General features: G+C 30.3%; 1 protein-coding gene across 2 annotated transcripts; it reads right to left on the bottom strand.

The window, feature by feature from the left end:
- Nucleotides 1–11,451: 11,451 nt before the first annotated feature.
- Nucleotides 11,452–18,032, bottom strand: LOC137836483 (cyanogenic beta-glucosidase). Of its 2 annotated transcripts, XM_090301658.1 has the most exons (14): nucleotides 17,996–18,032; nucleotides 14,116–14,252; nucleotides 13,965–14,034; nucleotides 13,795–13,853; nucleotides 13,613–13,688; nucleotides 13,429–13,506; nucleotides 13,234–13,321; nucleotides 12,863–13,118; nucleotides 12,620–12,735; nucleotides 12,275–12,486; nucleotides 12,145–12,176; nucleotides 11,956–12,058; nucleotides 11,725–11,836; nucleotides 11,452–11,646 (listed from the first exon to the last, which is right to left on the bottom strand). In XM_090301658.1, the coding sequence occupies exons 1-14, from the start codon at nucleotides 18,030–18,032 to the stop codon at nucleotides 11,475–11,477; spliced, it is 1,548 nt and encodes a 515-aa protein (XP_090157784.1). In that variant the 3' UTR covers nucleotides 11,452–11,474. The 2 variants fall into 2 exon arrangements, with proteins under 2 accessions (XP_090157784.1, XP_068501274.2); XM_068645173.2 differs by lacking the exon at nucleotides 17,996–18,032 and having other exon boundaries at nucleotides 12,863–13,116; nucleotides 13,244–13,321; nucleotides 14,116–14,286.
- Nucleotides 18,033–20,964: the final 2,932 nt, after the last annotated feature.

Here is a 20,964-nt window from a genome sequence, read left to right on the forward strand (position 1 = left end):
TATTTTATTGTTTTTTTAAAAAAAAATGTTAGAATGGGTTAAACCTCGTAATCTTAATATATTATTATTATTTATATTTAGAGTAGACATTTATTAATTTTCTTTTTTAAAATTTAGTGTGAGCTTCCTTTATTACACCCACGCTTGTTTTAAATATATACTGTGGACTATTAGTGTGGGCTAAACCTTCACAATCTTAATATTTTATTATTATTTTTATTGTTTGTGCGTGCTTGTTTAGCGAAACGTAATACATTATTATTATTATTTTTTAAAATATCTAGCGTGAACTTTATGTTTAATAGACTCACACCAGTTTTAATTTTTTTATTTTTTAGAAAAACTTAGTGTAGGATTTACGTTAACTAAATTCATGCTATTTTAATTTATTTTCTCTCTTTCATTTATTGAAGGTTTGGCCCTCGCTATTAGCGGTTACTACATAGCCTTCACAATTTATTTGCAGCTAATTTAACATATTTTGTTGTAGTGAAACATTATCGAGCAAAATTATCCACTTTATTTTTCTTCATAGAACTGGAAATATGGCTTGAACTACCTCAAAAATATGAAACAACTTTAATGTAAGAATGGCTCATACCAATAGAATAGAGGTAAGATTACGAGCACGACAAGCACATGTATACAAAGCTCTAGTATTTATTTGAAGAAAACACTTATGAACTCCTTTGGTGTTTACTTTTATAGAGTTATTTTCATAACCCTAACCCATAATCAATATTAAGATTAAGAAGAGACTTAAACACATCTTATAATTCATTAAAACTCCTAACCTAGAAGTGTCATCCCTTTTCAAAATTCTAAAAAGTAATTTATAATTTTTTTATTTTATTAATTAATATTCAACACGGAATTATTAGAGTCATTTGTTTTTATGACTAGTATAAAAAGTACACTAAAGCATTATAGAAAAATATTTTGCTTCTTTAATAATTTTTTTATGATGAAACTTGTAATAGTGTTGGCCAAAATGGAGATAAAATCATTTTGAATTTTATTCCCAAGATAATGATAATGAATTTGACAATTTTTAATTTGATCTTGCATTTCACATCAAATTCTGCTACTATTTCAATTAATATCAAGAAATTATCATTATTATTTTAATATAATTTTTTTCATTTGATCCTCAAAAAGTCAGATTATATTTTGCAAGAAATTTCCTACCTACACATATTCTAAATAAAACTTGTCTCGAACTCATACTTTCAGAATCTGCTTTTGCAAGTTTTTATCAATTTCTTTATTCATATTTAGTCTGCTTGAAACTCATTTGCAAGTATTCATGTTATTGTTATGGTAAATATTTTCATGTTGTTTGTTAGACAATTTGTTATGTAATTGCATTGTAAACTGCTTTGTGCTTTTACATAGATATATTTGTATATGTATATATCCTTTGTCTTTATGTAACTTTACATTATATTCATAAATAATACTTTTCTTTGTTTTTTATAATAGCTACGCGTACATCATAATATGGTATCAAGAGCAAGGTTTGTTTGTTGTCGCTCATGTCTTTTGTCACATCCCTTACTCGTACTTCTTTTTCTACACATGCTTCTTTAGTCACCATGGTAGCAACCACTGCTTTCGTGCATCAGTTCTCCACTCCTACCTTCTTAAAGCTTGCGAAGGAAAACTTTTTGCTATGAAAACAACAAGTTCTTGCCCCCTCTTGATGGTCTTCTGCTGTCAAAATATCTGGATGATTCTCAACTTCCTCCCCTTTTTCTCCCACCCACCGAAGGTACCTCTTCTCAAATTAACCCAAATTTTCTTCTCTATCAGCAACAAGATAATTTGATAGTTTCCTGGATGTTGGCATCCATGTCAAATCCATTCTTGACATAGATGGTTGGCCTCCAATCGGCGTCTCAGATCTGGCACACCCTTCATACGCATTTTACTTCTAACACGCGTGCTCAGATCAAAAAAATTTGTTTGCGTCTCAAGACTCCCAAACAAGATCACTCCATCAGTGCCTATCTTTTGGAGATAAAGACCACCATTGATTCTCTTGCCGCTATTGGTGCACCTATGTCCATTGAAGACCAGGTTGAAGCAATTCTTGACGGTCTTTCAGAGGACTATGATCATTTTGTTGCCTCCATTATGTCAAGATTGGAACCCTACACCATCAATGAAATCGAGGCCTTACTGTTGGCTCAAGAAGAAAGACTGGCAAAGCCTCGCTTTGTGGATCTGCTTTCCTATTCTCCTGCTGCCGCCGTTGCTACTTGGCATCCGTCACATGCCAGAAATGGAAAATTGAATCACTGATTTTCTTCCTCTCGTGGCGGTCACGGTCTTTCTCGTTCCACTTACTCCACATGTTCACGTTCTTCGTTTCGATCTCCTCCCACTCAAACCCAATCCTCAAATACTTGGTCCACTGCTCCTATTACTTGCTAAATTTTCAAAAAGACTAGTCACTCTGCCGAACATTGTTGGCACAGGTATGATCAATCAACGTCTCAATCTCCTAGTGCCAACTTCTCTCAACTATCCATCTCTGAAAATGCGTCAAGCACTCCTTCTCTTTTGGGTGCTCCTTCATCTGTTGATGACCCTCTCTGGTATCCGGACAGAGGTGCTACGCATCACATAACAAAAAATTCATCAATTTATTTTGAAAAGCAACCATATGATGGCACTTATCTTGTCAAAATGGGTAATGGAAAAGGTTTGTTAATATCCACATAGATTCTGCGAATTTTCATTCCTCTACTTCAAATAAACCTATGTTTTTATCTTATTTGCTTCATGTTCCAACAATTACGAAGAATCTTCTTAGCATTTCAAAGTTCTGTCGTGATAACAATGTTATTTTTGAATTCCATTATAACAGTTGTTATGTTCTTGATCAGGAAACCAAACGTGTTCTTCTACAAGCTTATGTTAAAGACAACTTGTATATTTTCCTTGATTTTCATTCTTTGTTCTCTTGTTCTGTTCATTCAATGTATTTTATTGTTGAACCTATCTCTGTAAATCAATGGCACGAACACTTTGGACATTGTAGTTTTAACGTTCTTAAAAAGATTTTGGCATCTTGTGATATATCTGTTTCAAATAATATTGTGTTTTGTTCTTCCTGTGTGCGTGGTAAGTGCCACCAACTTCCTTTTTATAGTTCTGAGCATACCTATTCTCAACCCTTAGAATTAATTTACACTAATGTGTGGGACCTGCTTCTGTCTTGGCTTCCAATGGAGCTAGATATTATGTCTCGTTTGTTGATGCGTATTCAAAATTTACTTGGATATATCTTATTCATCATAAGTCTCGGGTTAAAACTGTGTTTAAATTTTTTTAAAAGCTTGTTGAAAATCAAACTTGATATAAGATTCATGCTTTACAATCTGACAATGCAAAAGAATATCTCTCTTTAACCTCTTATCTTCAAGAATGTGGAATCACTGACCGTCTCTCATGTCCTTACACTCATGAGCAAAACGGATCAGTAGAAAGGAAACATCGACATATTGTTGATATAGGACTCACCTTGCTTAACACTATCTCTCTTCCACTTAAGTTTTGGGCGGAAGCCTTTGTTGCTGCAGTTCATACCATAAATGTTCTTCCTACGGATGTTCTTAAAGGTGATAATCCTTATAATATGTTGTTTAAACGTCAACCAAATTACAAGAAATTCAAGGTGTTTGGTTGCGCATGTTATCCTAACTTGCGTCCTTACAATCAATGTAAATTTGCTTTTCGTTCTACTGGTTGCTTGTTTCTTGGATATAGTATTCTTCATGCAGGTTACATTGGTTTTACTCAAGATGGAAATACAATTGTCTCACGTCATGTTGTGTTCAATGAAAAATATTTTCCTTACAAAGATCATGCTGGTAAATTTGTGGTTTCCTCAGGTAATGCTCAGGTACACACCAATATTGCTCCAACTCTTACTGCTATTCATTCTCCACATACTGATAATATTTTATCTGATAATTGATACTCCTTCTTTCATTCACGCCTCTTCCACTACTCCTTCTCTTTTGTCCTTTGCACCCTCCACTAACCTTCCTCTTGGGCCCTCTGAATCCTCCACCACCACTACACCTGACCCTTCTTCTATCCCTGTGGTTTCTCATCCAACTAATACACATCCTATGGTCACCCATGCAAAGGTAGGTACTCACAAACCAAAAGTGTATCATGCTTCAATTGTTTCTCTTCCCCTTATTCCCACTTCTCTTAAAGAGGTTATTGCTTTCCCTGTCTGGCCATGTGTGAAGAGTCTTCTTTCAAACAAGACAAGGACCTTATCTCCACTACCACAAGAAGCTTCTCTTGTTGGCTGTAAATGAATTTTTAAAACAAAGCTTACTGCAGATGGCTCTCTCGTCATACCACCATTCAGCTTGTTCTAGCGCATGTTGTGTCCTCTCATTGATCTATACGACAAATTGAAATCAATAATATCTTTCTAAATGGTAACCTTTAAGATTGTGTCTTCATGCAACAACCACCAGGTTTTAACACCGTTGCACTCATCTTGTTTGTCAACTTAACAAAGCCATTTATGATTTGAAACAAACGCCTCGATCCTGGTTTCTTAAGTTAAGTACTACTCTCCTTCATCTTGATTTTAATCCCACTAAGAGTGATACATATCTCTTTGTTAAATATACTCCTACTTCTTCTATTTTTGTATTAGTTTATGTTGATGATATTCTAATCACTGGTTCTTTTGACACTGAAATTTCCTCTCTTATTTCTAAACTTCATTCTTTTTTTCCTTTGAAGGATTTGGGTCCCCTACATAATATTTTAGGCATTCACATTACTCACACATCAGGTGGGAACATGCATTTGTCATAGTCTCAATACATATGTGACCTTTTACAACGTACAAACATGTTGGCTTCTAAACCTTATCCCACTGCTATGGTTTCCAACACTCGCCTACATCAGAATTCATCATAAATATTCAGTGATCCAACTCTTTATCGCTCCGTCATGGGTACTCTTCAATATCTTCTTGTAACTTGTCCTGAACTTTCATACTTCGTCAATAAGGTTGCTCAGTTTATGCACTCTCCTCAACTTCATCCCTGGCAATTTGTGAAGCGTATTCTTCGATATTTAGTTGGAACAATTGATCATGGTCTTGTTTTACACAAAAAATCCTTTTCCTTCATAAAAGCCTTCTCTGATGTTGATTGGGGTGCAAACCCTGATGATCGAAAGTCCACCTCTGGTTTTTGCATCTATTTAGGTTCAAATCTCATCTTCTGGTCAACACACAAACAAAAAACTGTTTCACGAAGTAGTATAGAGGCCGAATGTAGAGCAATTGTAGTTATCATGACTGAGATTCTATGGCTTAAATCTCTTCTTCATGAGCTTCACATACAAACTCCACCTCCTCAGATATTTTCTGACAATCTTGGAGTTGTGCTCTTAAGTGCAAACCTAGTCATGCACTACAAATCCAAGCATTTTGAGCTTGATCTTCATTTTGTTAGAGATAATGTACAAAACCATGTGGTTCAACTTGTTCATATTCCTAGTCATTTTCAAGTGGTCGATCCTCTCACCAAGCCCGTCTCTGGTTCTACCTTTCTTCATGTACGTCATAAACTCAAGGTTGTCCCCAATCCAACCATGACTTTAAGGGAGCGTGTTAGGCAAGCAGTTATGTAATTGCATTGTAAACTGCTTTCTGGTTTTACATGGATATACTTATATATATTCTTTGTCTTTCTGTAACCTTACACAATTTTATATTCATAAATAATACCTTTCTCTATTTTCTATAATGGCTACGCGTACATCATAATATTGTTTAAGTTTTGCTAATGTGTAAATGGTAAAACAATTTTCATCATCAATATCAAAATTTCCATCATTAGATTAGATGCATTTGGCAAATCGCAATGTTCAATTAAATCATTAATTTCGTCATTTTTATTCTTCAAATTTTCATTTGATTCATCTAAGTTTTCACTAGAACCTACATTTTTAAGAACAAAATTATTAATAATCTCATTGTGATTTTATTAACTTTTCCTCTAATTTTTCTTTTCAATTATGGATAAATATTTTAGGAAATATTTTATAAAACATAAATAAACTAATCAACATATAGGCACAAAGAATAATAAAACCTGAAAGAAGAAGTTGAAGGTAAACATCATACGTTTTCCAATTCTAAAATCTAACTTTGAGCATAGTAAACACAACAAAAATAATTTGATAAAAAATTAATTAGTCCCAAAAATAAATAATATTTTTATGAATAATCATTGATAATTATATTTAATTATGCATTTCTGTAAAAAAATATTATAGATATTAAAACAACTTCATCTACCTTTTTTGAGAAAAAAATTACGCATAGAAATAAATTCCAATCCATTGTCAACGCGGATGGTTTTAATAGATGCCTGAATTTGATTTTGTGCAAAAGTAATGAATGATTCTAAGAGATGTTGGGTTTCAGACTTGTGATTCATAAGAAATAAACAAGTACATCTAGTATAGTCATCAACTATAGTGAGAAAAAAACGTTTTTCAAAGTGAGTTGGGGTTTTATGAGGACCCCAAATGTCACAATGCAATGGAGAATGGGATTTTATTGTGCTTAAAGGAAAGGGTAGCCTTGTTTGTTTAACTTTGGGACAAATACTACAACTATTATGAATGAGAATAAGATTTTTACTGATATGGATAGGTAGTAAGGAAGATACTAATTGTAGACACGCCGGAGAAGGATGTTCGAGGCATTTGTGCCATAAATCAGGGTCGGTCGATATTTGAGATGCGTGGGCTTGGCTTGGAAGATGAGACATGTAGTATAAGCCTGCGTGTTGTTTACCCGAGCCAATCATCCTCCCCGTAGCCAAGTCCTGCACAACGTAACCATGTGGAGTAAAAACGACACAACAATTTAGTGAACTGATTATCTTACTAATGGACATGAGATTTAAATTAAAAGAAGGAACACCAAGAACATCTTTGAGAGTGATTTTGTCATTGAATTTAATTGTGCCCGTAGATGAGATGGGCGCAATTGAACCTGTGGGTAGATTAACATTTGGAATAAATGATGATGAAGTGTGTGTGAAAAATTGTGAATCAGATGCAATGTGATCGGTTGCTCCGCTATCCAAAATCCATGGTTTCGTAAAAGCAGAATTAGAAGAGGAGTTATGGGCAAGCAGACCTGCAGAGCTAACAAACATGTCACTTTTACCGTTATTGTTGAGCGAGTAAATAGCATTTGCCAATTACTGAATTTGCTCGGCACTGAAGTCTTGTACGAGTTTTCTATCGGACTCGCAATTGATACCTTCTTTGCCAGACATGATCTTTTATTTAGGGGTAAAAATGGGAAGGCTGTCAGGACACCAAGATCGGTGCTCTGATACCATATAAGAAAATGATAAAAAAAATGATAAAAAGAAGAGAGTTTCTTATTCTCTTATGTATATGGTTACATCATTTCATGTATAGGAAATATATAGGGAGTTTATCTCTCCAAATTACAATTTAATTAGGTAGGATACTAATCTATCATTATTAAATTAATTGCATATAATTGGATACAATATCGTACAATATTGCATACCATAATTGTATATAATTTGATAATTATTATTTCCTTAATACAAGATCTTCTCGTTCCAAGTTTAGAGTAACTTTCATGTTCATCAAATGCCTTATGCAAGGGTTGTATATTGGAAGTTGTAGAATTTATCACCATATCAATTGAATCCATGTCTTCCATGGCAAAGAAGTTGAAAAAAATAAAATAATAAACTAAATACAAATTACCAAACTTCCAACTTATGTAATATCTAATAGATCAAAGCATCAGTAGGCATAAAAGTTTTGCCCGCAAACTGGGCTTAGGATTCACTAAATTTAACATCTTATTTAAAAAGTATTATTCACCAAATTATCCATTATTAATTTTTTTACAATATCTTTGGCGGCTTGATTGATCACTAAGATTTCCAAGAACACTACTAAATACATAAATTTGACATGAAAACAAAATAACTTGCCAAAAATAATTCAGGATCCAAAAATTTCATATAAAAGAAAAAAAAACTCAAAATTAAACCAAAATTGAGAGAGAATTGAATGGTAAATAAAAACTCAAATCTGCCTTGAATAAACATTTTCATACAAAAATATAAAAAAAATTAAGAAAGCACTAGAAACAAAAATGTTCAAATCCTATGACAATGAATGAAATGAAACTTTGGAACTTCCTTTTATAAAACTCTGAATTTGTACTAATTGTCCCGTTCATTTACATCTCAAACCTCAAGAGCCATTGAAACATTTCACCGATGGCTTCCGCATCATAATCTCCACCTAAGCGACGTGGCTTCGGCGACTACTGCAAAGAACCTTTCAAAACTTCAAAACGACACCGAGAGCCATTGAAACATTTCACTGATTTTATCCCCTAACGGTTGGCTTCCGCATCGTAATCTCCACCTAAGCGATGTGGCTTCAGCGTCTATTGCCAGTGAAGAACCAGAACTTTAAAACGACATAGTATTTGAAACAACCTTTTATTAAATATAATTACTTTTAAATAATAAAAATTAAAAAGTAACCAAATATAAACAAAAAAAAGGGCATAACTTGCTCATATCCTTTTTCTTTCTCTCGCACTTGCAAACATTTGTTCCGGTAGTTCCTCTCTTTGGGTTCTCCTTTATCCTTAACTTTAGGTGTTCTCTAACTGTGAGGGACACTGCCGAACTCTTTGGTGAGTATTTGTGGTTTCAATTTGATTGCTTCCATGTCGAACTCACGGTGCCTCCTTGCGTCCTGGATCTCTCATTGGCTTCCTCTCCTCTTAGTTGCCTTGTAAAATGAGATGCGTCTCCACTTCGAACGATTTGGGAAGTGTGAGAAGGAGGAAGCAATGGTGGTTGTTGTTGCTGTTGTACAGTGGTGATTGAAGAGGGACTAAGACGGGTGAGAGTAGGAGAAGAACATGGAGCGTGAAGGAAGATGGTTCAAGATGTGTCAAAATTTATGAGCATTTTTTTTCTTATGTAAAATGTGAAAACTACTCCTTATACGGAAGTAGATGTAATTAGTGAAAACTACTCCTTCGTAAGAAAGTGGATGTAACCGCTCATGCTCAATAATAAACAAAATGACAATGTATTCGAGAATTTTCAAAATTGCTCGGCCACACTCAGTTTCCTAATATTTATTTCTCTCTCATAAAACAGACACTCCCTCTCATTATGCAATTAATTTTCAAAAATAAATTATCTCTTTCAATTCAAAACAACGTGCTCCATTTATTTCAAATATTTTTAAAATTTATTTCTCTCTCATAAAGCAGACACTCCCTCTCATTATGCAATTAATTTTAAAAATAAATTATCTCTTTCAATTCAAAACGGTTGCTGCATTTATTTCAAATATTTTTCAAATTTTTTCTCTCAAAAAACAAACACACTCTCTCATTATGCAATTAATTTTCAAAATAAATTATCTCTTTCAATTCAAAACGGTTACTCCATTTATTTCAAGTATTTTTAAAAAAATAAGAAATGACGCAATACCCAAAATACTGAAATAAAATCAAAGATTAATCTATGGATAAAATAGAAATTTTTTTTAGAACGGGAATCTCTTTGTATATAGGTATATATTAGCATAAAAACTGAAAATATTTTCATATCTTTTATAAAAAAATTAAAAGCATTATTTTTTTTATCAGGAAAAAAATATTATTTTTTAATTCCTCACTTTTTATCAAATTATATTAAACATGTATTATAATTATTTTTTTAATGGTAGATAGACCCAATCAATGAGTTACAATCTGACCGTTAAATCATTGTCTTAACTACTATATTAAAAATGTAATAAAAAAATTATTTTAATAAAAATATATAAATAAGTTTCAAAGCAATATCAGAGATGAAACATCTCTACATGTTGTGCTAGACTATTATAATTATGAAATAAATAAATAAATATATTTTTTATTATACACATTAATTAATTTTACAAGTTAAAAGATAATTATAGATATATTAAATAACATTTAATACAGAATGTTAGATTTTATTTATATAGAGCAAGTAGAAGACATTACGGGAAGATTACTCGTAACTAATTATTTCTAAACACGGTAATGGTAACGATAAGGAAAACATATGATTTTAAAAAGGCTTCTAGAGTTTATCTTTGTTCTTACCGGTTGATCTGGTCACCGGTTGATTTCGAAGACAAGCTCTGACTTCGACTAACTCTGTTGGAATTTGTTCTTCCCTTTGTCACGTTTGAACACGGCTCCGTTGAGACAGTGTCCTACCTGTTGATTGCACTCCGACGATCAAATCAGTACATGGCATATAAGAAACAAGAAGTAACTAGTTTCAGTCTTAGAAATAGCGTGTCTTTTACCTGGGATCTCAAGTCCCTTTTATAGCTTACCTCTTGTAATAGCTTTCTATCACGAGAATCTTATCTCAACTGAAAATGTACTCAATAGGAAAATATTTTGTTCAAGGGCGCACTCTCATAGTGTCGCAACTGAACATAATTTTTTCTCATTGGAGTGCATCAAATCTTAACAGAATAACCATCAGGGTACCAACTCATGTATCAGCATCAGTGGTCCAACCTGTTTCACGTAGGCACACTCAGCGTGCCAATACGCACCATACATGCAACCTAGCTTATCGTGCCCTAACACACATGGGCTTAGGTTTAAAGATTACTTGTACTAGACCCATATATACTAAACGCACCCCTAGGTCCATTACTACCCCTTGCTGACTGCCTAGGCCTTGCACACTACGGGTTATGTTAAGTATACAAAAAAAGAGTTAACACACATATCCGAAGTCTAGACACAACCCATAAACTTGGCCCAAAAGTCAAGCTGACTTGTTTGACGCAGATGCTGAGCTCCGACCAGCGAGCACTGAGCTATGAGAGCTCTGGTCCAGTACAACATTAATAGTGTCATTTTATATTTTTCTTTTTCTGGGTTTTTATGTTATGTATATAGTTGGTTATGTAGTATAAATATATATTAAATATGAGACTAAATAAATAATATGTAGTTTGTGTGTTATAATATACCAAAAACTATATAGTTTGAGTTTCATTTAGAAAAATCATGCAATATAATTTCTTGACTTTAATAAAAAAGATTATGCGGTTTTCTATTTTACCTTTTTTATTTGTATATTAAAGTAAATGCATGTATTTAATCTAATTAAAAATTAGGTGAAAAATAAGAGTATAAATAATAAAAATGTAACTAATATTATTTTACCACAGTTAACGTGAAAGAGAAAATACTAAATAAGCATTAAATTAATAAAAAAAATAACAAACACATACTTTATTGAAGATTATTAAATAAGTTCCATTACAGAGACTTTCTAACATCTAATAATAATAATGTGTAATAGGGAAAATGATGCTAGACTCCCACAAGTCTAATATTTTTGAAGAAAAGCTTTGAACCATTTTGCAGATTGTTTAGCATGTCGCTTCAAACCATTTTTGTAATCCACAAAGTTTAGTCCAAACCGCACATTATAACCATCTTTCCATTCAAAATTGTCCAACAATGACCATGCAAAATATCCCTTTACTCGTGCACCATCCCTTATAAAGTCAGCAAAATAAATTTATATTAGATTTAAAAAGCAAATAAATATTAATGTGTGAAAAATAATACATTACCTTATTGCTGAGAGTATATAATAAAGATGACGATAATGATAGTCAATTCTATAAGTATCTTGAAGCATTTCTTTTACGGATAATGTTGGATCAACGCTAATATCACCCATGCCTATAAACAAAAAGTAATATACATTAATATGTTAGAAGAAAAATTACAAATAAAGGTACAAACTTGACATTAAAATTCTATATTTTGAAGATGATAAAAGAGAAACTTGGTGTAATTACCATTTTCTGTTATGTAGATCAAAGGATTGTTGTACTTTGTATTGATATAAAGCAACAATTTTCTAATTCCTTTGGGGTAGATAAATAACCAACTTGGACTGAACTGCAAGTGTAATTACAAGTTAGTTATAGAAAAACCAATAACTAATAACGACATGTATCTATAGTTTGACATAACCAAATATATACATGTGGACCAATAGGAATCCCGTCGCGAACAGCTAGCCAATGGAAACAAAAGAAAAATATAATTTTCACAAATTCAACATTTATTATAATATAAATAATTAAATAATTGATATAGAAAAGGTTTCCTCACTTAATTGTTTGACATTTGAATCTGTAGTATAACTTGGTTTGTTTGCTTTGGATGCATTGGCAGCATAGTTAGTGGTGTAATAGTTTAGTCCAAGAAAATCCATTGAACCAGTAAGAAGTTTTGTTTCTTTTTTAGAGAACTTTGGCAATCGTTTACCAACTAGGGAACGCATGCTCTTTGGATACTTTCCTGATGTCAATGGTTCCATGTACCTATAATTATTGTTACATATGAAAATTTAAAATTTCAAAATGGTTGAAAAAAAGACATAAAAACAAATGCATATATTCTCTACAATAATGTGTGTGCTCAAGACGATAGTCTCGTATAGATTTAAGTACTTACCATCCAAACGCGAAGTCAAGTGCACGTTCAGAAGCTTCTTTATCTGCTTGGCTATTTGAATATGGTTCAAACCAATTAGAATTAAGTGTTATGCCAATTATTCCTTTTTGAGTATTCTGCATAAAGTGTTTTGAATGTTAAATAAGCAAAAGAGTTATACTAGAGTACTTGAACCCTTACAACAATATGGAAATCTAATAGAATGTGAAGACTTAAAAAGTTCTCATGCAGGATAAAAAAAACCTTAAACTTTTTCTTGTACACATCTACAGCAGCGGCATGAGCAAGTAGTTGGTAATGTGAAACTATATAAGGTTCTGTTCCTGAGTCACCACCAAGACAAGTTGAATCTAGCCATTTAGAACATCGACCTGGTGCAAAACTTCCAACTGCATAACCAGTACTACTGTAGGTCAATGGCTCATTTAGAGTAATCCAATGTTTCACTCTGTCTCCAAAGTATTTGAAACAAACTTCTGCGTAATTTCGAAAATCACCTCAGAAAATCAAGATTCAACAAAATCATTAGTTGGGTGATGTCATGTGTTAAAAAGATAAGAATTATGTATAACATATATTTGTAATCATGTTACTACTGATTTTGTATAACTTACACAATGTGACGACTTAAGAAACATCCATATTCTTCTTCCAACGCTTGGGGAAGATCCCAGTGAAAAAGTGTGACATATGGGGTTAGACCTGCAATATTAATATTTCACACATAACTATTGTTATTGTCACTTACTATAAGACGTAAAATTTAATTAAAAAAAATGTAAACTTTAATTAAAAAAAAAAGTATTGACCGTTGGCTAGCAAATTATCGATGAGGTTGTTGTAATATCTTATTCCTTCTGAGTTTATGCCTCCACTACGCTTTCCATCTATATATGAACAAGTTTGTTTTAGAAAAAGATTGAAATAGTTAAGGTGGAAAATCCAAGTACAATTATTACAACAACAATAATTATTCATAAACTTTTATCTCACTTGGTAGGATTCTAGACCAAGAGATGGAGAATCTGTATGCATCCAGATTCATATTCTTCATTATTTGAATATCTTCCTGTTATGTAAATTGAAAACAACATCCAAAAAATAATTAATTACATTGAGGGAGAGAGATAATTGGTCTCTTCATTATTTATCACTAAGAATTTTGATTTTATTACCTTGTAGCGATGATATTGGTCCACTGCTACATCTCCATTACTTCCATTGTTTATCCTCTCTGCAAGTTATTACACATTTATAATCAGACTATTGTGAACTATTTTTAAGTTTAGAAAGTATAAGATAATTTATATGATATTATGAGAGATTGAAACACAGAAAACTAAACCTGGATATTTGTGGGTGTATGCATCCCATATACTTGGTTTTCTTCCACCTTCGTTTGTCGCACCTTCATACTATTTGTACATGTGATGAAGAAACATAAGAAAATGGTGAAGTGTGTAGGATTTTGTGATGAGAATAAGAAAAGCATTTACCTGGTAAGCCGCAGATGCAGTACCGAAAACGAAGCCTTTAGGAAAACTGTTTCGATTGAGAGAAAGAACTTCGACAACAGATGATTGTTGTTGTGCAACACTAATTGATGAAAATGTGGTAATAAGAGTGAAGAACACTAAGAGAATAAACCTATCACGTGTCATCTTCATGATGTACACACCAAGCCCGTTGAGAGAGATTGATGATGAAATATTCACCCTTTACAATTCTTGAATGTATTAATATATGAGAAAATTGAATGAATGCTTAGATGAGAGATTAATGTGTATTTATAACCTTCGTAATTCCTAAGATAAAGATTTAGATAAAAAAAAGATATTTAGTTGTAACTATATTTATATTTGATATGCTTCATTGGTTTTTGGTGTAAATAAGATACAATAGTTGGAAGTTTTTTTGTGTTGTAACTTTATATATTATTTTTTATATTTATTTACATATGTGCAGATATTAGATAAGTATAATTTTATTAACAATATTGAATTGTAATCATATCTTGAAAATTGGTATTTTGGAAGTTTTGGAATATATTTTTAACTATATGAGTATTAAATGATAAAATTGAATGAATACTTAAATTATAAATTAATGTGTATTTATAAACTTTTTAAGTCCCGAAATAACAAAAGATATTTACTTGTAACTGAATATTGTTTCTGATATTTTATTTATATATATTCAGATATTAGATAAGTATCATTTTATTAACTATATTGAATTATAATCATATCTTGAAAACATTACATTTTTTAGTAAGCAACTATTATAAATGTTCTTAATTTTAAATAAAACAGTTCAAGGGTAATGTATGTAAAATACAAAGAAATTGCCAGTATTTCTATATATGATATATATTGATGGAATTAATGTGGATTTTGTGTGTGTGTGTTTTTTCGGTTTTATTTGGAGGCTTTTAGTCTAACTTTTTTTTATACGGCTTTGAAGCTTTTAATTGAATTCATTCTTTTATGATAAAAAAAAACACAAATAATAGTGGTTTCTGTTTCTTAACTAAATAATTTATTATTTTTCAGACAATATTATTTTAAATATGAAATATATTATATTGAAAAATATCTATACTGTGTGTTCAAGTTTTTCGATTGTATGGAATTAACCACAAATATGATAATAATGATGATAAATTAATCATAATTTCGAAAAAAATTATATAATAATTAAAAAATTTAGAATGAAATAGTTGACATCTTTTAAGATTTTACTTTTGTGTTGTAAATATTTAATTTTTTTTAAGAAGATATTTACAGATTCAATAATTTTAATGATCTTTTTTTTTTAAATTGACGATTTTTGTATCATTTGTGCAAACTTGTATATAAGTCTAACTATTATTCATTTTTATTTTTTTTAACTAATTAATAAAAATTCTTGAAATCGTCTTTCTCTTATTGATTAACTCAACATATGTAATTTATTTTTCCACACAAATTAATAATTAATAATTTCTTTATAACTATTTTAGAAATTAAATCACATAATGATTCTTCTAAAACACCACGCATGAATCATATTTATTTTGTAAATTATAAATTAAAATAAGTAAGTTTAAAATAAATTTAACATGTTATAATGGGTCACGAGTTAATCATAGTATAAAAAATTTATATGATTATTAAGATATTTTAAAATAAAATAAATGAAATTCTTAAGAGATTTTTTTTTTTTTGTGTGAATATTTAAAGTTTTTTTTTAAAATAATACATTTTAAAATAAATATTTTAATTTTACTATTATTATAAATCTTTATCCTATTTTATAATAAAACATTTCTCACTCTCACGTTTTGAAATTTAAATTATGGAATCACATTAGCATAAACTATATTTCTTAGTTTGTATATCAATATCTTATTATAATAAAAAAAATTAAATATCAAATTATATTAAACATGTATTATAATTATTATTTTTAATGGTAGATAGACTCAATCAATGATTTACAATCTGACCGTTAAATCATTGTCTTAACGATTATATTAAAATTTATTAAGAATTTTATTTTAATAGAAATATATAAATAAGTTTGAAAGCAATATCCAGATCTTACCAGAGATGAAACATCTCTACATGTTGTGCCAGACTAATACATTTATGAAATAAATAAATAAATTTCATTTATTACACATATTTTATTTTACAAGTTAAAAGATAATTATAGATATATTAAATAACATTTAATACACAATGATGATTTTATTTGTATTGAGAAAGTAGAAGAAGACATTACTTGAAGATTACTCGCAACTAATTATTTCTAACACGGTAAGGTAACGGAATATTTGGGCAAATTTTTCCTAACTTGTAAATTGTTTCCTCCAATCGATATATTTTAAAATTTTTAAAATTGTTCTTTATTCTGAAAAATAAATTTAAAATAGAATTTTATGTTCTGAAATGGAATAGAATAAAATTAGAAAATCAAAATTTTATTATAGAAAAGATATCTATAAAATACAAAATATATATTTTAGAAAAAACAATAAAAAAAACAAAATCTAGAAATGTGTAAAAATTAGAAAAATTATCTGAAAATCCAAATCTAAAAAAATGCTTCTAAAGAAATACAAAATATATTTTGATTCATACCCTCTTTTATTTAAGAATATTTTTGTTATTTCACGTAAAAATTGAATGTAAATTCATATTCATCACCACTAGAAAGGTAATTGTTACGTATTTGAATCTTTATAAATATTTTTCATGCAATGTTATTTTTTAATTTACTCTTATTTATTTTATTTTATTATTTATAGTATTTTTTATTTTGATTTAGTGTAAGGTTTTTTAATATAAAAAATTGTATTTTTCTATTTATATAAAATATGATTTTATTTTTCAATTTTATAATATATATTTAATATTTTAAAAAATTACTTTATTTTCTGTTTTTATTTAATTTGTTGTTGTGTTTATATCAATATATTTTTGTGTATAATTATTATGTTTATGAGTTATAATTTATTTGATAATAATTTATTATAATTTTTTTTATTGTTGATTACATTATACCTTTGTTGTTATGGTATTTTTTTATTTTTCATTATTACATGATTTTTAATATTAAAAAATAATATTTTTTATTTATATAAAATTTGATTTATTTTTTAATTTATTTTTTAATTTTATTGTACATGTTTAATATTTTAACAAATTACTTGAAGTTCTGTTTTTGTTTAATTTCTTGTATAAATGAATTAAACATATACTAAAAATAAGAACAGTACAATTGTGCTTTTCTCGTGTTAGTCATTTTTTTTTTCTATATTCACTGAAGATATGTGAAATGCTGTTGTATTCTTTATGTGCTAAGCTCAAATTTTTTTTTTCTTTTTCTTTTATGTGAATTTGAACTCGACCGATGGTGATAGAATAGACACGTTAGCGTCTTTATATTTTTATCTTATTTGAAAGTAAATTTTTATTGTATTATTATAAAATTTGACATATCAACCAGATTAATCACATAAATAAATAAAAGTTACAAGTAATGGGAGGTCTAGATCAAAATCCATAAGAAAAAATCCAAGAAAATGATACTTAAATAATTTATACCTATTAATTAAGAATACTAAGAATAAACTTGATTGAAATAATAGAAAAATCTGTCAACAAAAGGATTATCATAAGATGATGATCTCGTAGCTATTGAGAACGAATCAAATCAGATGATTCTATTTCTTATTCTTAATGTTTTCGATCTCGCTTTTGTAAGAACAAGTTATAGAGATTGAGAAAAATAGATCATTCACAATCACTGATGAATGATTCCTCGAAAAGTTAAAGATTAATAATTATTTTAAAAATTCAAAATAGAAAAAATCTGGTCTTATACATACACGTGGAAAGTAATCAAAATAGAAAGAAAAACTCATCATCTTTCTTTTATCTCTTAGGAGTCGTGCGGAATACAAGTCTCATGCACGATTTTGAATGAGAGAAAAAAGTGAGCAATCCTCTTTTCGACTCATAAGTTATATATGAAACGTAAGTTAATAAAACCACAAGTATTTTGATACTTATGCAATGTGCTAAGCTTAAGCATATAATTAAATATAAATAAAGTTGATATTTTAAATAAAGAAAAATTATATATTCTGATTAAAGTTCTAAGTTTATAGTAGGGTAACTTGCCCGCTATTGTTTTTTCACTTTAGAATGTAGGCATTGTATTGTACAAGTAATTTAGCCCATAAAATTAATTATTTTGCATAATATTATTCTTATATACATTTTTTAAGAAATGTTTATTCATTATTAGATTAAAAGCAACATAAAGTTATCATAAATGATTATAAAAATACAAGTTGTGATATATTCAGATTACGTTTCTCAAATATAGTGGATGAAGCATGTTATTTTATATTAAATATCATAAAGAATTAGTAAACAAATTTTTTCTCTAAAACATTTTGTACGCTTTTTTTTTATTAATTTTGATGTGGATCACTTGGTGTTTTTTTTTTTTTTTTGTACTATATAGCTTAAAAAATAATTCATTTTGCATATCAAATTTTAGAAGGATACATAGAAAGACATGGACTATGAAATACATATGGCATTGGATTGGAGCATGGGTAGCTTGTTATGGAGCATTTGTAACTAAAGGAATGGTTTGGGTTTTAAAGAAATGAAGGTGGATGTCGGAGAAATATTTAGTCTAGTCCAAGTCCAACTATAAACATGGACATAGATGAGGAGGAAGGTAACAAATTTTACTTCTTCACTTTCTGACTGGGTGTTATATTCATTAAACTACCTACACACTTTAAGCTAGCATATATGCTTGTTTAGACGGGTATTGTGTAACGGTGTGTTCAATGTGCAGTAGAGCAGGAATAGGGGAAAGGTTGTTCTTGGGGTTGTGATGGCTGGAAATAAGTCAAGTGATGCAGAAAGAGAAGCACCAACAAAGTACTCCTGCTGTCTGCTGGAAAAAGTAATGTTGGTCTCATTAGTGTAATAAAAGAAAAATGTTTTATTAACACCCTCTGTCACTAACACAGATTTGACACCGTTTGCGTGACATTAATAGACATTGCAGACGAGACATTTGGTGAGGATGTGACATTGACTCTATATTATAATATATGACCCGTAGCACACGCAAAACTGGTTACTCGTGTGTCTGTAAGTGGTTACTTATGTGACGTTTACGGCCACCTACTCTTCAAGAAAAAAAAATCATTTTTTTAATAAGAACCATATATTACATCGGTTAGATGACTTAACCGGTGTAATAACCCTACTAGAACTATCTAGCCACAAGTTCCTCCACATATACTGGCTCACGCAAAACTGGTTACCTATGTGTCTGTAAGTGGTTACCTATGTGACATTTATGGTCACCCACTCTTCATGGAAAAAATAAATTTTTTTTAATAAAAAACATATATTACATCAGTTAGATGACTTAACCGATGTAAAAATCATATATTACATCGGTTAGATAGTTTAACCGATGTAATAATCCTACCAGAGCTGGTTACCCACAGGTTTTGGCACACGCAAACATGGTTACCTGTGTGTCTGTAAGTGGTTATCCATGTAACGTTTATGACCCACCCACTCTTTATAAAAAAAAATCAATTTTTTTTAATATGGATCATATATTACATCGGTTAGATGACTTAATCGATGTAATATGAGTCATTCTGAGTAAGAAAAAGTATATTACATCGATTGTTTTTAAGAACCGATGTAATATATTCTTTTATCCTATTTTGAAGTCCGCTTTGCTCATTCATGCGCAATCTCATTTTATCACGTCATTGTCACGTCCATAACATCAAATGTGTGTCATGTGCAGATATAGTCAATATATCGGAACTCGTAATAAAAACAGGGATGCAAAGTAGCAAGTAGCCTTAGACTCGTACCTACGAGAGTTGAAAAGCGTTACCAAGTCACTTTCAAGATTGTGGTTAGCTGTCACCTCAGTGCAGTAAGTCCCCTAATCTTTATCTATGCCTTACACATTGTATGTGTTGTACACGGCTGGGATTGGTATGTTTGATGTTTGCAGGGTTATTGAAAGGAGCAGAGGCAAGCTGGTGAGGTGCAGTTGCGGGTTCCGCAAAGAAATGCAACAGATGCTGGATGTCCCTAGTGAGTATGGATGTGCAACAGTAGATGGAGCCTCACCTCTCAAAGTTCTTTCCAATGTGCCTTCCTCTCTGGAGAGTAGTAAATCACTCATGGACCGTAGCAACTCCTAGGGCAGAGGGAGAACAAATGTGCTGCCACTGATGAAGGTTATGCAGAAGTTTAGTTGTTTTGAAGGGATTTCTAAGCATCAATATATAGAGGTCTTTAGGGACGGGTTTTGGGAGTGCAAAAGCAAGGAAATGCACAAGTTTGTGGTGATGTAATGGCCTTGTAGTTTAAACTTTATATGAGCTGGAATTTATGCAGTAGTGTTGCATATTTACACTATTAGAAGAAGTGAGGGTGTGCCAAAGAGATTCTGCACTGTTGCTGCATAAACATGTTGTAAAAAGCAGTGAGGTGTGTCAAAGAAGCATAGGATCATACATGTTTACTTTCTTCTGGATTATCACTTAGGTATTATATAAGGTTGAGCCAGATAAAAAAAAACATAAATTTTGAAACACATAGAGTATGTGTGAGAAAATAAATAAAAAAACCAAGAGAAAAATAAGATAAAAATAACTTATATGTTGTTTTGTACGGATCAATTGATAAAGAATTTACATTATTATTTTTATTCATATAATTTATATATATATATATATATATATATATTGTTTTTAGAATATTTTACTCATACAAATTTATAAATCATAATTA

Source organism: Phaseolus vulgaris, chromosome 4 (assembly GCF_051622355.1).
Source record: "Phaseolus vulgaris cultivar YP4 chromosome 4, ASM5162235v1, whole genome shotgun sequence".
Classification (NCBI taxonomy): Eukaryota; Viridiplantae; Streptophyta; class Magnoliopsida; order Fabales; family Fabaceae; genus Phaseolus; species Phaseolus vulgaris.

Coding starts and splice junctions, on each gene's coding strand:
- LOC137836483 (XM_090301658.1), bottom strand. CDS start 18,032: ATGATGAGTTTTTCTTTCTATTTTGATTACTTTCCAC. Junction 13,507..13,612: donor TTGGTCTAGAATCCTACCAA/GTGAGATAAAAG, acceptor GTTCATATATAG/ATGGAAAGCGTAGTGGAGGC. Junction 12,059..12,144: donor GGATTCCTATTGGTCCACAT/GTATATATTTGG, acceptor TTACACTTGCAG/TTCAGTCCAAGTTGGTTATT.